The sequence below is a fragment of the Neophocaena asiaeorientalis genome, unplaced genomic scaffold (assembly GCF_003031525.2).
Source record: "Neophocaena asiaeorientalis asiaeorientalis breed wild unplaced genomic scaffold, Neophocaena_asiaeorientalis_V1.1 scaffold671, whole genome shotgun sequence".
Lineage (NCBI taxonomy): Eukaryota > Metazoa > Chordata > Mammalia > Artiodactyla > Phocoenidae > Neophocaena > Neophocaena asiaeorientalis.
The window spans coordinates 1,858,634-1,874,848 of NW_020175533.1; the positions used below are offsets into that span (position 1 = coordinate 1,858,634).

General features: G+C 42.8%; 1 protein-coding gene across 6 annotated transcripts in view; it reads left to right on the forward strand.

Annotated features, from left to right (window-relative positions):
- The window catches only part of CD86 (CD86 molecule), a 73,218-nt gene that overhangs the window by 10,303 nt on the left and 46,700 nt on the right, over nucleotides 1–16,215 (forward strand). For 4 of the 6 annotated variants that reach the window (XM_024769254.1, XM_024769250.1, XM_024769255.1 and 1 more), the window contains exon 1: nucleotides 9,372–9,487. The exons of 1 other annotated variant lie outside the window; for it this stretch is intronic. In XM_024769254.1, the coding sequence (XP_024625022.1) occupies nucleotides 9,471–9,487 (17 nt within the window). In that variant the 5' untranslated portion in view covers nucleotides 9,372–9,470. Of the gene's footprint in view, nucleotides 1–9,371; nucleotides 9,488–16,215 lie in introns of those variants that run through there. One more of the 6 variants, XM_024769252.1, reaches the window with a different exon arrangement.

A 16,215-nucleotide genomic window follows, 5' to 3' on the forward strand; every position in this document is an offset into this window, starting at 1 on the left:
AGTCATCCCAAAGGACCAAAACAAAAACACAGAAAACCTCTTTTAAAAATAATCTCTTTTGTTTGTATGCAAATAGGCCGTGCATAGTGAAAATGCAACTCAAGTGTGATGACAGATACAATATTCTGTCTTCAATCCATGAAACACAAAGATGGAAGTGGTTTACAAATGCTGTCCTTCTTAAAAATTCCAACTCCTCACCTTAAAGCTGTAGCTAACCAGCGCAAGGCTTATTTGAAATTGTTTTCAGTCTTAAACCAGTTATGTGGAAATCTATTTAAGGCACTTTTCTAAAGAAGCTTTACTGACATTGCTGCAGAGTAGGAAGAGCAACATCTTGTTTTACTGGAAAATTTCTTTCATATAGCAACACCTCTGCGTGGTGGTGGACCTTTAGAATTTTCCAGATAAAGGTGTGTGAAGGGAACTGCAAAAATTACACTTCTATGGTTCTGCACCACCAACTTGAAAATTGCAAATTCAAATTGACAAATACATATTTTAAGGGTTCACAGAAGTCTTATGTGCATTGCTTTTGGTTACAAAGATGACACAGGGAAGTGAGCCTTTGGGTATGAAGTACCCCCTCCCTCAACCCTGCTGTGAAATGGAAGCTTTAAAAAATCCAGTGGTTTTTTTTTTTTTTTTAAACAAGCTTAGTCATATTAGTTGTGTTCTGTATGCCCCAGTCTATTTTATTTTACTTTGTAGTGCACATTTTATTTATACTCCTATATAAATATTTTGCATAAAAAGGTGCTTTCTCAGGTCTTTGTGCTTCCCTAAATTTGAAATATACTGCCATTTGTTAAAATGTGTTAGTTTTGTTATGTATTATATTCCCTCCTCTGCACACACAGCAAAAAATACATGGACTTAACTCTTCTAGCATCTTTTACATTTAGAATATTACCTCATTTTATTTCTTCTAACCGAGGTTATAAAGGAAATGGCAAATGTCAAACGCTTTGTGAAAGGAATGACAGTTTCTCAGAATGCGTAAGTGCATACTCTTAAGCAAGGGGCCCCTTTAAATTCAGAGATCGCAATCTTCTGAACTGAGGTTTAATGTTCCCAGGTAATGCTAAAGATTGAAAGGATGTAAGTTTGGAATCAGATATTCACTGTTAGATTCTGAAAAGTTCCATCACCAATGTTGGCAATTTATTGTATCAATTTTTAAACTTGCCACTGTATATATTTCCTTCCTCTTGGAAAGATTTTATGTGGTTATGTTACCTGTTAACTATCTTTTGAGTAAACTATCTTTTGAGTAAACTATCAGAGAAAGTCCTGGGATTGTAAAATTGTATTGTAAACCTTACTGAATAGCTAGAGCATAGAATTACTAAATTAGTTAAGGAGCACTTAGTCTACGCCTCCCTCAACTGAGCTCTCTCGATTGTTCCACCCATGACTAATGGTCATGCAGACACTGTGACCATTTAAAATATGAAATATCTCTCAGAGAGCCTATCCTTGAGATGGAGGGCCTGGGGGAATTTTTCTTAACTGTGGCCTGCATGATCTAGTTAGAATCTGCCTCATGCTTTTAAGATGGTATTTGATCATTAGGACATCATATGTAACTGAAGTTGTTTATGTTGAAAATCAGTTGGTGACAAGTACCTTGACATTATTAGATTGCGTAGGTCTCCTGCACTCACCTGCAGGATCTGGGAGGACAGGGACCCTCTGCTTTTGCTCACCTTGGATCCCAGGACCAGCTCAGGGCCTGTACTTAATCAAGGCTGGTTAAGCATTTGTTGGTGAATGAAGGCAAATTAAAAAGTAGAAATTCCAAATGGTGTAATTACATCTGTGGATTTTTAAGAATTATTGAAAAATGGGAAATGTTAACTGAGATACAAAGATCAGTGGGAACACAGGTGAAGCATAAAATGTATGTATTGGGACGTCACTAGAGTATATAGTTACTACCAGTTCCCATGTATGCTCTGGCACCAGCCTTGATGCTCTGCCCAGCCCTTCCAGGAGGTGTTTGTGCACTCAGCAGGCAGGCAAGGCAGGAGGGATGCTCTAGTTGTGATCTTGCTGGTATAATCCTGGTCTCTGTCCACTGAGTTGTGAATTCCTTGGTTCCCTTGAGCTGCCGTTCTTCTCTGGCTTAACCTTGTTTCTGACCTGTGGTCCAGTTCTCCGCTGGTCCCTAGGGCCTGTCCCCCAGTGAAGGGCCTTGTTCCATGGGGACAAACAAGGAAGTACCTCCATTCACCACACTGTAGATATCACACTTCTCAGAAACTCCTGATTCTGGGTGTGTCGTAGCACACCCCCACCCCATTCTGCCCTGTCTCCACCAGACCACCGATGCCTCTCAGACGCTGAGTATGGGATGGCTGGCTCCTCACATGCTGGGGTTCTCGCCCTCAGCTCCATCTTCCTCCCTTTCCTCACTCACCCAGACCACTAAAGTAAGAGCTCATCTAAAGGCCACCCTCATCTCCAGTACAACAGTACTTCTTTTTCTAAAATGCATGTACCCTGACGCTTACCCTTTCGACAGTTTTTTTCCTTAACCTACTTTTCAGTACGTGCTAATGTAATCTTCAATCCAAATAGACGTACTTTGCTGCTGAATATTAAGCCACCGTGTGATTTTGAGAGAACGTTTTGTATTCACTTGATAGAATCTTGCAAAACAACTGTTGGTGCCTCTTGCCTTTCTGACTTCTTAGAGGACATCTAGGCAAAAGTGTATCACTGGGTCCTAGTTTCGGTGTTCAGAAGCTGATCAAATACAAGTTAAGAAACAATACACATGGCCTCTTTCTTAGCATGCATGAATGATAGGTGTGAATTTGCATCATGAGAAAGTGAATAGAAGGAGGGGCAGCTAGGGAGACCAAACAAGCCAGCCTAGGACGGGAGGGGAGCCCATGCTAGAGGTTGTAAGGGTGAGGGTCTCTCCTACCTTGTCGACCCACTTGCAGGATATAAATACTGAGGCTGCAGAATTTGGGCTCAGAGAAAAAGACTCTGATGTTTAACTATATAAAATCTATTTTAAGTGTAGTTCAAGATTGTATCTCCTCCTCAAAGAAAAAAGAAACATTTTATTTCTAAGAATGTTCCTCCAGAAACATGGAACTGAAAGCTATTTTTTTTAAATTGATCTGGCCCTTAGAAAACAACAGGGGCTTTTTCTTTAATTTACCTAAGGAATTGACATAAAAATCTATGGCTCTGCACCGGAAAGATGCAGAAAATGTCAAAATAGAGGACAGAACCACAAAACTGGAGATTTTTCACTGCAACATTTTATGCATGGCATCTGATAAATGCGCAACACGGAGAAGTGAACCTCTGGACTGTGAAATTCATGCTAATTTCTTACCCATTCGTCTAGAAGCCCTCTAAAATGTCACATCGTTCATTTGGTTGCTTTACCAGGAATCATTGCATGTGATGAGTGTGCATGTGTGTGTTTAATTAATAGATTTTATTTTTAAAACAGTTTTAGATTTACAGAAAAATTAAGCAGATAATACAGAGAATTCCCGTATACCCCCTACGCTGTACAGTTTCCCCTAGTATTATCATCTTGCATTACTGCAGCATATTTGTCACAATTAATGAACCAATATTGATACATTATTATTAACTAAAGTCCATACTTTGTCTCCCTCTTTGTGTTCTATGGCTTTTGACAAATTTATAATAACCTGTATCTACCATTACAGTATCATACAGAGTAGTTTCCCTACCCTAAAAATCCCCTGTGCTCCACCTATTCATCCCTCCTCAAGTACCCTGGCAACCACTGATCTTCTTACTGTCTCCATGGTTTATGTCTTTTTTAGAATGTCATCTAGTTGGAATCATACAGTATGTATGCTTTTCACACTGGCATCTTTCATCAAGCAATATGCATATAAAGTTCTGCCATGTCTTTTTGTGGCTTGATAGCTCATTTTTTAATCACTAAATAATATCCCATTGTGCGAACGTATCACGGTTTGTTTATCCATTTACTTATTAAAGGGCATCTTAGTTGCTTCTAGTTTTGGCAGTTATGAGTAAAGCTGCTGTAAATATTCATGTGTAGGTTTTTGTGTGGACATAAGTTTTCAATTCATTTGGGTAAATACCTAGGAGCATGACTGCTGGGTCATATGGTAGGCTTATGTTAAGTTTTATACGAAACTGTGAGATTGTGTTCCAAAGCGCCTGTATAATTTTGCATTCCTACCAGCAATGAATGAGAGTTCCTTTTGCCCCACATTCTTATCAGCACTTGGTACCATCAGTTTTGTGAACTGTAGCCATTCTAACAGTTATGTAGTTAGTAGCTCGTTGTTGTTTTAATTAGCAATTCCCTAACGATATATGAAACTGAGCATCTTTTCATATGCTTTATTTGCCATCAGTATATCTTTGGTGACTTTGTATAATCGGGTCTTTTGCCATTTTTAAATTGAGCTGTTTGTTTTCTTATCTTTGAGATTTAAGAGTTCTTTGTACATTTTAGATACCAGTTCTTTATCAGATTTGTGTTTTACAAACATTTCTCCCAGTCTGTGGCTTGTCTTTTCATTCTCTCAGTGGTTAGTGTGTTTATGCTTTAAGGAGGAAGGTTCTAAAAATACAATTTTACAACAGCAGTAAAAGGCAACTGTCATAGCAAATGTTCTATGCTCTTTCTCAGGTGGTGTCAGGGAATCCTGTTTGTGGACCCAGCAGAGTTTCATTAAAAGTAGAGTCAGATGCTGGGGTAGCTGACCATCCTGCATTATTAGAGGTTGTGCGACAAGGCTGGGAATAAGAACAGGACCCAGCCCTAGGCTGCATCACTTCTAAATAAAGAAAAATTCAGAAACTGTGTTTACAGTCCAATCCTGGGCCCCCTGCATGGATTATACCACGTGTAGGCTATGAATTTCTGTCCATGAATCCAAGTGTGTAAGAGATGATCACTTTTCCTATTTCTTAATCCCAACTCTGAGCCCCCATTCTGCCAGTCGGACAGGAGACTCCATCTTGATCATACAGGGGTGCCCTTCCCCTCTTGGGGCCCAGTCAGAATTCAGGAAGTTTGCCTGGTGCCTAAGAAGTGGTGGAAGTCCTAGTCTGTATTGGTTGCCATTGGCAGCCTTACTTTCTAGCCCACAGTGGTCTGTGAAGTCTGGCAGCTCTTTGCCCCACGCCACGGTGGGGAATGAGGTCACGTACTGAGGCTGGGTCCCCTGAGCCAAGGGTGCTGGCTCTCTAGGCATGAGCCACTGCTCCTGAGGTTGTTGTCTCTTTGGGAGCAGTGAGAGCGGTGCTTGATTCCCACTACACATGGTCCCCATGCCCCTCTGCCCTCTCTCCCTTCCTTCTGCATCTCAAAGGCACTCTGTGTTGTCTCTCACCCTCTAGGGCACCTGTATTGTCTTTTCCAGGGGCTTTCACAAAAGTCCAGAAGTGCCTTTGACTTTAGGTCTCTTCTGCTTCCTTCTCTGAAAAAATCTCTGTGTCAAGGAAGCTCAGAAAACAAACACTAATTAACATTTCAATAAATCATTTCTCTACAATTATTTGTAGAAACTATTTTATCCAGTATCAGAACCACCACCTGGCATACTTTTAGAGTGCCTCTTGACCACTGGCCACAGGAAGCCATTTATATAAAGCAACCAATATGAATGGAATTGGAAAATTCAGCTAAGTGTTTGGCTGTTTCCAAATACCACAGGTTTCTAGCTTTGCCTCCCAGAGTGGACCCTAACGATGTGGTCCCAGAGGAACAACTCTTGAGCAAAGCTGAGCAAGGACATAGGGAAGGGATGTTTCCTCCACTCAGCCACCATCTATAAGCCACTCCCCTCCTGCTGCTTTCCTGGTAGGCTTGGCCTCCTCAGACCTTAGAGCATCTGGGAGTGAGGCAGTGGAGGAAGCAGCCCCACACAGAAGGCAGGTTTCTGAGGTTACCAGCAACTTCCTCCTCACTAAACACAAGGAACTGATCTTCATTTTGTTTGACCTCTTAGCATTTGAAACTGTTGACCGCCATCACTGTTGAACCCTCTCTGTCCTTGGCTCTGATGACCCTTGGTAAGGCCTCCTTATCAGATTTTCAAGTGGCATAGGCTTGGAGAGATGGCTAATTTACAATGGATGATATATGTGGGATTCAGAGTAATTTCGATTGGCGGAACGCTGGCCCCAAATACTGATACACAAACAAGATGGGGCCAGAGGGTGGTGATCTGACTCGACATGTGAAAAAAATCATGGTCAGCCAACCTCCCAATGCAACTGTTTACAGGCTAATTTGATCTCTGACTCATTAACAAAAGTGATCTTGTCACTGCACCTTTCATTCTGTGAGCAAAGAGACAATTGACAAACTCAGGGAGATGGGTGGCAGTGCGAGAGCCACCAAGTTGATTAGGGTTCTAGAGAACAAATCATATGAGGAACAGTTAAGGATGCTGACCATATTTAGTTGAGAGAAGAGACTATTAAGGAAATTTATAATATCTGCTTTTGACTATTTGGAGGATTTTATATCTAGATAGATATAGATACAGATATAGATATAGACACACACATACATATATTCTGGTAGTTCTAGAAAACATGTCAAGGACAACTAAATGGTACTTATGGGGGTGAGGAGTAAGAAGTGGGAGATTTGGGATTATTATAAAGAAGACCTTTGTCTTATTTTTTAAATTAATTTTATTGGAGGATAGTTGATTTACAATGTTTTGTTAGTTTCAGGTGTATAGCACAGCGATTCAGTTATACATATACATACATTCATTCTTTTTCAGATTCTTTTCCCATATAGGTTATTACAGAATATTGAGTAGAGTTTCCTGTGCTATACATTAGGTCCTTCTTGGTTAGCTATTTTATATATAGTAGTGTGTGTATGTTAATCCCAAGTTCCCAATTTATTCCTCCCCCCCATGTTTCCCCTTTGGTAACCATAGTTTGTTTTTGATGTCTGTGAGTCTGTTTCTGCTTTGTAAATAAGTTCATTTATATCGTTTTTAAAAATTAGATTCCACAATGAGCAATATGGTATGGTATTTGTCTTTCTCTGAAGAAGACCTTTGTCTTATAACTGTCTTATCAGGTAGTGAGTTTTCTAATATTAGTGAAAAGGCAAAGACTGGACATCCATCTATCAGAGATGATATCGAGGGGGGTCGTTACTTGAGTGAGAGACTGGAATGACTTCTGAGGTCCCTTAAACAACCCTGCAACTCAAATTAAGTCATAGAGTAGGAGAATTCCATGACACTGTATCATCTTTTATTTCTGCTGCCTGTCTCATCTCCCTGCACTTCTATGTTACAGCTTTGGAGGAGGCTGCTCTAAGCAAGAACTAAAATAAATGTCTGAAAGAAGGGATATGGAAAAAAGAAAACAAAAACCAAAACCCTTTTTTAAAAAAGGACCTACTACATGCCAGAATCTGTGCTAGGTACCATGTATATATATGTCATCCTATTTGACCCTCACAACAAGCTTATAAGATACTTAGTATTACTTCTGTGAGGAAACTAAGGCTCAGAGAAGTTAAGTAACTTCCCCAAGAGCACACAGTTATTAACTATTGGAGCTGGGGTTTGAACACAGGTCTCTGTCATTCCAAAGTCCAGTGTGGCGTGTTATTTTTACTCATCCTTTACTTATGATAAATGATACTGCTTTTTAAAATTTTTAGTATTGACATAGGATTCCTTTTAAAATAAATTTACTTAAAGTAAGTTAAGAGAAAAATATTGTACAAAGAATAGTACAGATTTCACATGGGTATGAAGTGGTACTAGTACCTAGAATGACTGAAGTTTGGGAAATACTATTCCAAATATTTTGATAGCAGGACTTTCCAATTTAGTCAATCTTACATTTTGATTGCTGAGTACAAGGAAGAGAAGAAAGGTTGAAGAGTAAGTTGAATGTGAATTAGTTCCCTGTGCTCTGATAGGTGGGGTAATTTCATGTGTTACAATAAGGAAACCAAATGGACCCTTTCAAATTAAAAACTATATGACTGTAAAATCCAGAGGAAAACCCCAGGTGGGGCCTATTCGAGTAAAGGATGACATTTCCAAGGTATGCACACAGAGTGGCTGAGGGGAAGTAGTGGGAAAGAATGATCATCACCTTTCCAGTGATAGAAGGAAGATTTTTGTGGAAAGGTCAAAGTGAGAATTGGAAAGTCCAAAAAGAAGATAGGAAAGTAGTAATGAAGACTAAATAGTGCAGAGCATGCTCTGTGTCGGGTGATTTACATGCAAGACCTCATTTGTTTTTCACAACAACGCAGCAAGGAAGCTATTACTAGTCACAATTCATAGATGAGAAGACTGAGACTGGGAGGCGTTCAATAACTTGCCCAGGGTCCAGTGGCTCAAGCCAGGATTTGCCCTTGGACTGATCACCAGTTCCAAACCTGCACTACTTCCCCTGCACCACACGCCCTTGCTTGGGTGGACCTCCTCCACTCAGACAACATCAAGCAGTTTTCACTTTGTCACTCTTAATTTCTCCAGCCTTGCAGGGCACAGCTAGCCTCCAAGAGGTGGGGAGGCATGCTCAGAGGGGGCTGCCTCTCTCCTGAGCTGCAGACTCAGAGGCACATAATTGCCCCCCAAATTGAGCAGAGGGCATTGTAGGGCCTGATAGGGTCAGAAAAAGAAGCTATGCGTTTGGGGCAGGATTATATATGTGAGGCCTATTTCTGCCTAAGCACTGGATTTGGAAAAATCCACTTGGAATTCACATACTTTCATACTTCTTGTGACTTTTCCCCAGACTCAAGAGTACCATCGGCTTCCAGGAATAGCAAACCAAGGTAACAGAAACATTCTAGGCTATGACAATGAGGATTAGATTAGGGTAATCTGAAAATAAGGGCTGTGTAGGCTCATTGGGTTCTCACAGGATCCATGGAGTGGCACTCAATGAATGATTTTGTGGGGAAGGTGACAGGTGAAACACTGGGACTCTCTGCTCTCTCTCGTTGAGGACTGTCTCCTGCAACCCAGCTGAGCCAGACACAGCATCTGGCACGTGGCTGCCCAGTAAAACATTTGCTCAACTGAGCTGACTCTTTACCTGTAGACCTCTGTAATCTGTCAGGGAAGGTGTCTTTGCCATGTTTGTAGCGGGGCTGTCTTTGGGGGGTTTCCTCAGGGCTTTACAGTCACTCGCTCTCAGGAGTGCATCTGTAGTCATTCTCATCAGTGGAAATGCCCACCTGTCAGCAGAAGTTATCTGGAACCAGCGAGAACATTGTCACTGTCTGTGGTGTTATTTCTCTCTGGTCAGTTCCCCTTTCTGCATTTGAGATCTAGCCTCAGCCCTGACATTCTTTCTCTATTAGGAGTGTTAGGAGGTATGGGGAGCTCACAAAGGCTCCTCTTCATTTATTCTTAATACCTTGCTTCTGTGTTCCTCGGGAATGCCACTGGTCTTATGCCTCTGGTCTCTGGGAGCTGCAGTGGATGGGCATTTGTGACAGGTATGTTCTTATGAAGCTTGTATGCCTGGGGGAGCATGGTATGGGATCAAGCTGCATCTGGGGCAGATGTTCAGAGGTGGGGCTGACAGCCAACAAGGGAGTGGGTAAGAAGGGGTGAGGGGTACATGCTTAAAACCTTTGACCATTAGGCTTGATTCTCAGACCAGCTACGTCGGAGGTGGGACATTATCGAAACGTGTCTCTTCCAGTCAGATCCTTTTGTCTGCTTTGGTGAGCTAAGAGACATGACTGGCAGGAAATAGAGGGCACCACTTACCAAACAACTGGCAGTCGCTCTTGGCCTTGGAGTGCTGGGGGCTACAAGTAGCTCTGCTCCAGGAGAAGCTGTCCAAGTATGCTAGCCCTGACTGAGCCCCTTGTGCCAGTAGAAAGGCCAGAGGACGGGGACAAAACTTACACTCTCTGAAATGGCCTCTGCTTTCTTGTTTGGCCTTTCCCTTCTGTCCAGAAACCTTTGCCCATTTCTTCCTCCCATCCAAGTGCCCCATCCCAATATTGGCCCCTTCTGGCACCAGAGACCAATAGCTTATTTGGAAAGAAATAGTTCTAGGTCAAAAGAGAGCCCAGGCAGTGGTTTATCATGTTCTGTATACCATGAACATATTTGCATTTGCAAATAGGCTTAAAATAGTGCCTCCACTAATAGTTATTTATGGCTCTGGAGAGACAGGTGAAAATAATTTTTGGCCAAGGGAACTTCCCACTCCTCTCAACTTGTAATAACTGAGGAGTTGACCTGTTCCTCCCAACCTCAATCTTGGGACTTAGACTCTAGACTAAAATAAGTCAATTTAATTATGTGTACAAGTTCACAGTTTTATATTATCTCTTCTGTTTGCTGCTACAGATACCACCAACTCTATTTACATGAGCTATCCTGTGTATAATGGAAGCTTTTTCAAATCTCTGCTCATTTGTGTGTTCTAAATACATTTATTGAATGCTTCCTACATCCTAGGTACCGGGTTTCTAACAGGGAGCATAAAAGACATGGTCCTTGTCCTCTTGAAGCTTCTAACCTAGTGGGAAAACAGTGCTAATTAAATAGTCACACTAAAAAATGACCATATAGCAACAGTGCTTTGAAGAGAAGAAATGGTTCATTGTGACTGTGCTCACTGTTCAATAACTATGCCTTTTAGCTTGATATTTTGGCTCCTCTGATATCCCCAGATAACAGATGTCCCCTCCTGGTGGAGGTGAGGACTGGATTTCATGAAATTGAGGCTAGGGTGGGAGGGGAGAGAACATGAAAGGTGAAAGGGTGAGCCAAGCTAGATTCCTTAGGAGAAGAATCAAGGTTCAGATACCATGCTTCAAAAATCAGATGGGCTTCCCTGGTGGTGCAGTGGCTGAGAATCCACCAACACGGGTTCAAGCTCTGGTCCGGGAAGATCCCACATGCCGCAGAGCAACTAAGCCCATGCGCCACAACTACTAAGCCTGCGCTCTAGACCCCACGAGCCACAACTACTGAGCCTGTGCCCTAGAGCCCGTGCCCCACAACAAGAGAAGCCACCACAGTGAGAGGCCCGCACACCGCAACAAAGAGTAGCCCCCGCTCTCTGCAACTAGAGAAAGCCCGCGCACAGCAACGAAGACCCAAAGCAGCCAAAAATAAACAAATAAATAAATTTATTTTTAAAAAATCAGATAGAGGTGGGAGTTGAGTTTAGGGGTCTCTGGGCCAGGAGATTGAAGCTATGAAGACACAGAACTAGAGCAAACATGTCTAAACAAGCGAGGAGGTGGTGGGGAGTTTCCTGGAGTCATTCAGAGTCCAAGCAAGTCGGGACACTTCACCTTTCATGGCCAGGAAGGACGGATAGGGCCCTAGGCTGAGCATATAACCCTTTATTAGACCCTTATCCTCATCTCGAATCTGATATAGAGACCTTCTGAGCTGCACATCAGAGTATACTTAGGCTGAGGTTTGCGAGAGAGAAACCATTTTGAATATATGTAGAAGAAGAAAAGTATCCAGCACTTTGTCTCTCCATCAAGATGGGAAAGGTCCCATTCCCTGTTCTCCCTCCTTTCATGAATATGATTTCTTTCCGAGTTCCATTTCCTATTTAGATAAATTAACTTGAACTTAACTCTTTTATTATTTTTTAAATTAATTAATTTATTTTTTGGCTACAATGGGTCTTCGTTGCCGCACGCAGGCTTTCTCTAGTTGCAGGGAGCAGGGGCTACTCGTCGTTGCGGTGCGCGGGCTTCTCATTGTGGTGGCTTCTCTTGTTGCGGAGCACGGGCTTCAGTAGTTGTAGCACACAGGCTTAGTTGCTCCACGGAATGTGGGATCCTCCTGGACCAGGGCTCGAACCCGTGTCCCCTGCATTGGCAGGTGGATTCTTAACCACTGCGCTACCAGGGAAGCCCAAACTTAACTCTTAATAGCTAAAAACAAAAGACATTTCTCCTTTCCAGATAGCATTTGCATTTTAACAGGGGCTTTCAAAAAATGCCTTTACCCAAGGAATGAGTAATTTGGGAATTCCAAGTACCAGGGTAGGGTTAGTACATGGAATGGGGAGAAGATTGTGCCCTTGAAACTTTGGTTTTCTCTTTTTGACCATGATTCTGGTTCTGAGAGAACAGGAAGGGGCTCCCTTAGGTTGCCGGAATTGGCATGGCTGCCTTTTGGTAAGTTCTGTGGGTCTTATTCATGTCAGGCAGAGCCCCTAATTGGATGTTTACAGACTCAGAGAGAGGAACTTGTAAAACTTTGCATGATACTTACCCATAGGAACTTTTTGGCAAAAGGGGAAAAGTGGTTTCCAAAACCATTGATAATTTGAAAAAGCAGTGCTTCTTGACTCAGAAAGGTCCGATTCTAGATATGACTAGGAAAACTGGGCATCTGTCTCATACACAAACTTGCTGTTGGGAGACTGGAAAAGCTAATTACTATTGCCATGTTACGCTCCTTCTTCTGGGCAAGTGAGGGGAATGGACTCAATTTTAAGACTTTAGTTACCTACAATCTTGGGGAGTGAAGAAAAGCATCCCCCTGCTCCTTATGAATCTGCCTAGACATTTCTTCTTTGTACCTAGGCATCTTTGATACTGCTCCCCTCATATCTGTGTGGAAACACTGTCCCAAATGGGTGAGCAAAAGGACAGCTAACGAAAGGAAGGCAGTGTTAGGTAAGAAACTTCTCCACCAATGAGGGCCCAAAGGGATTTGCTCCAAGAAGAGACTGGAAACCAAGTCAGACATATGATCCAGCCTAAGCTAGGAGATGTGGCTGGTGGGGAAGCTCAAGGAAAGCAGAGCTCAGGATGGGTGACGTGTATCCGTACCAATCACCTCCCATGTCCACCAGACACCAGGAAGTGTTCACGTTTTCATCAAGGCATCACTCATACCCATCTTCTTTCATGTCATGCCTGCTGCCCTTAAGCTGGTTCAGCCTCTTCATCTCAAGGTCTACAAGCCTTTAACATTGGCTTTCTTGTTCACCCTGATATCAGCCCTCGCCTCCTTCCTCAGGCCACTGACAGGACTATTTTCTTTAAATTTTCATTACATAATTCTTTTGCTCCCACACTATTAATCCCAAACTCCCAATTTTCTATCAAATCAAACTCTTTATCTGACTTTCTAGGCCTTGTTAAGCTATCCTACGCTGCTTACAGAAACTCATTTCCCATTATTTGTCCAGAGTCAACCATCAACCTCTCTTCCAGTCCAGCCTGATTTTCTTACTGTCCTATGAAAAGACCACGGTCCTTCCCCTATTTCCAGGTGTCATAACATTACTATATTTGATTGTGGCTTAGGAAGTTGCCAAAGACTTTTATACTAGTAGGAAACATTGAACACAGGGTTCTGCCTCTGTTCTTATACATGTGCATGCACCTCAAGAATATGGCTAAAGGGCTTCCCTGGTGGCGCAGTGGTTGAGAGTCTGCCTGCCGATGCAGGGGACACGGGTTCGTGCCCCGGTCCAGGAAGATCCCACATGCCGCGGAGCGGCTGGGCCCGTGAGCCGTGGCCGCTGAGCCTGCGCGTCCGGAGCCTGTGCTCTGCCACGGGAGAGGCCACAACAGTGAGAGGCCCGCGTACCGCAAAAAATAAAATAAAATAAAATAAATAAGAATATGGCTAAATATTTATCCAGCTAAACTCAATCAAACATTTAAAAGTGGTTCATCAGGAGGCAGCAGGTTTTTGAGACGCATTAACTGGATGCGTAGGATGGTACTTCTTCAGGAATCTGTTTGAAGGGCTGTCCTGGGAAGAACTGTTGGAAGCTTGCAAAGGCTTTCAAGGACAGAGGCAGATAGCCACCACATCGAGTTCTGGACAATCAACAACTGCTAACATGAAAGGAAGACAGAAATTCTCTGAGAAAGATTCTGTAACGCAGTGGCCTAGGCTGACAAGTCTCTGGAGTGGCAATATCAGAATGAGTGGGCTTAGGTGGAGCGCTGGGTAGAAGCCTCATCTGCTCTGACAGAACTTGACTCTCTCCAGCACGCACTAACACCCCTAGCTTACTCTGTTCCTGTCACCAGAGGACAGATCTGAGACCAAATCTGACCTACTTTTAAGTCCCAGGTCAGTTATCACCATCTTCACCCCACCCTTCTGGACTATAGGAGTGCTTGCTGTTCTCCATCTCTTCTGAAGCCTTAGACCACATGTCAGCTCAGCAGACCCTCCATAGACCCTGGGTTCCTCTAAATGCACCCTACCATATACTATGCTAAAAATAAGAGGAATGGAATTGGGTGGGGGCAGGGAAAGGTGGTGTGTCCAGGTTTTCCCCCTTATTTTTCCTCCCTCCTGGGAATGGAATGAGAAGCTTCAAGGTAAACTTAAAAGTTATGAAGTTCAACCACCCACCCAATTCAAGCATCTCTCTTAAAATGTCTCTCTGCATTATTACCCCACTTTTGCTTGAGCAAGTCTGGTGATGAGGAGCTCATTACCTCACAAGAAAGTCCAGTCCTTGGTTGTACCACTCTATTCAAAGTTCTTCATTATCTGAAGCTGAGCTCTGGCTCCCTGTAACTTCCAATTATTGGAACTACTGGCCCTTTAACAACAGTGCATGTGTCTTCCTGTGGGAGGGCCATTAAATATTTGCAGAGGGCCATCAGGTACTTACAGGCTTCTCTTCTTTAAGTTAGTTAATCCCAGGCCTTTTAACTGTTCCTCATTTGACATACTTTCACTATTCCCCGGTGAATCCCTTGATAAACTCTAATTTGTCATTGTCATTCAAGTATAACCACAAGTGATGTGGTCTGATTAGCACAGAGCACAGCGACCACATTCTACACTAAGAGTGAATTAACTTTTGGTTAGCCTTGCCATGCGAACGCTTATATGATTTTTACATTTACTATGGATAAACTGCTTCTCTATTGTCTACTTAACTACTTCACTTAAGTGCAGATCTTCATGTGTACCCTGAGGTTCAGCACGCTAGTATCCCACTTTCTTTTCAGGCTTTATAAATATTAATTCAGCTTTTACCAACTGACCAGTAGCTATCTGGCTCATTCTTGTGCACGTTTTTATGCACATCTGCACATTTGAAAGCAGAAGTATGATTTCTGTGCTTTCATTCATAGTTTTACTAAATATGTGAAAGTGAAAAAACAGCCCCACAGCACCCACCATGGTATCAGTCTATTAAACAAGAATGATTCCTGGCACTCAGTTGAGTGAATGAATCAATCAATACCTTGTCCTCATTCCCCATATTTAACCCATCACCATGTCCTGTTGGCTATAATCCTGCTTGAACCTATAAACTTCTATCTACTTTTGCCACCACAACCAAAGGCCATCTTCTTCCACTTAAACAACTAGAGTAGCCAACTGATTGGTTTTCTGGCCTCTGCCCTGGCTTCCCTACTATCCATTTGCTACACAGCAGCCAGTCATCTTCAAAATGCAAACCTGATTATGTCATTCCTCTGCTGTTGATGTTGCTCTCAGAATAAAGACCAAAATCCTTAACTGACCCATAAAATGAGCATGGTCTGACCCTTGCCGACCTCTCCAATCTTGCCCTCCACTGCTCTGTCCACATTGACCTCCTCTCATGTGCCCTCAGTGCCTTTGCACATGCTATTCCCTTTGCCTAGCATCCTTCCAAGTCACCCCCCAACCCTTCACCTACTTAGCACCTATTCAATCTGTTCTCTTTACCTATTGATGCATCACAAACTGCTCCCAAACTTAGCAGCTTACAACAATGAATATCTTACTCTTTCACAATGTGGGAATCAGAAATTTGGGCAGGCTTCTGAGTGATTTTTCTGGTCCTCATGGCATCAGTTGAGGTCACTTGGTGGTATTAAACTGATGAATGGGCTAGTCTGGAAGTACACTGTCCAATTCAGTAGCCACTAGCCACATGCAGCTACTGACCACTTGAAAGGTAGCTCATCTTAATTGAGATTTGTTGTAGGTATAAAATACCCACAAGATTTTGAAGATTTAGTACAGAAAAAAGAATGTAAAATATCCATTAATAGGGCTTCCCTGGTGGCGCAGTGGTTGAGAGTCCGCCTGCCGATGCAGGGGACACGGGTTCGTGCCCTGGTCCAGGAAGATCCCACAGGCCGCAGAGCGGCTGGGCCCGTGAGCCATGGCCGCTGAGCCTGCGCGTCCGGAGCCTGTACTCCACAACGGGAGAGACCACAACAGTGAGAGGCTCGCGTACCGCAAAAAAAAATAA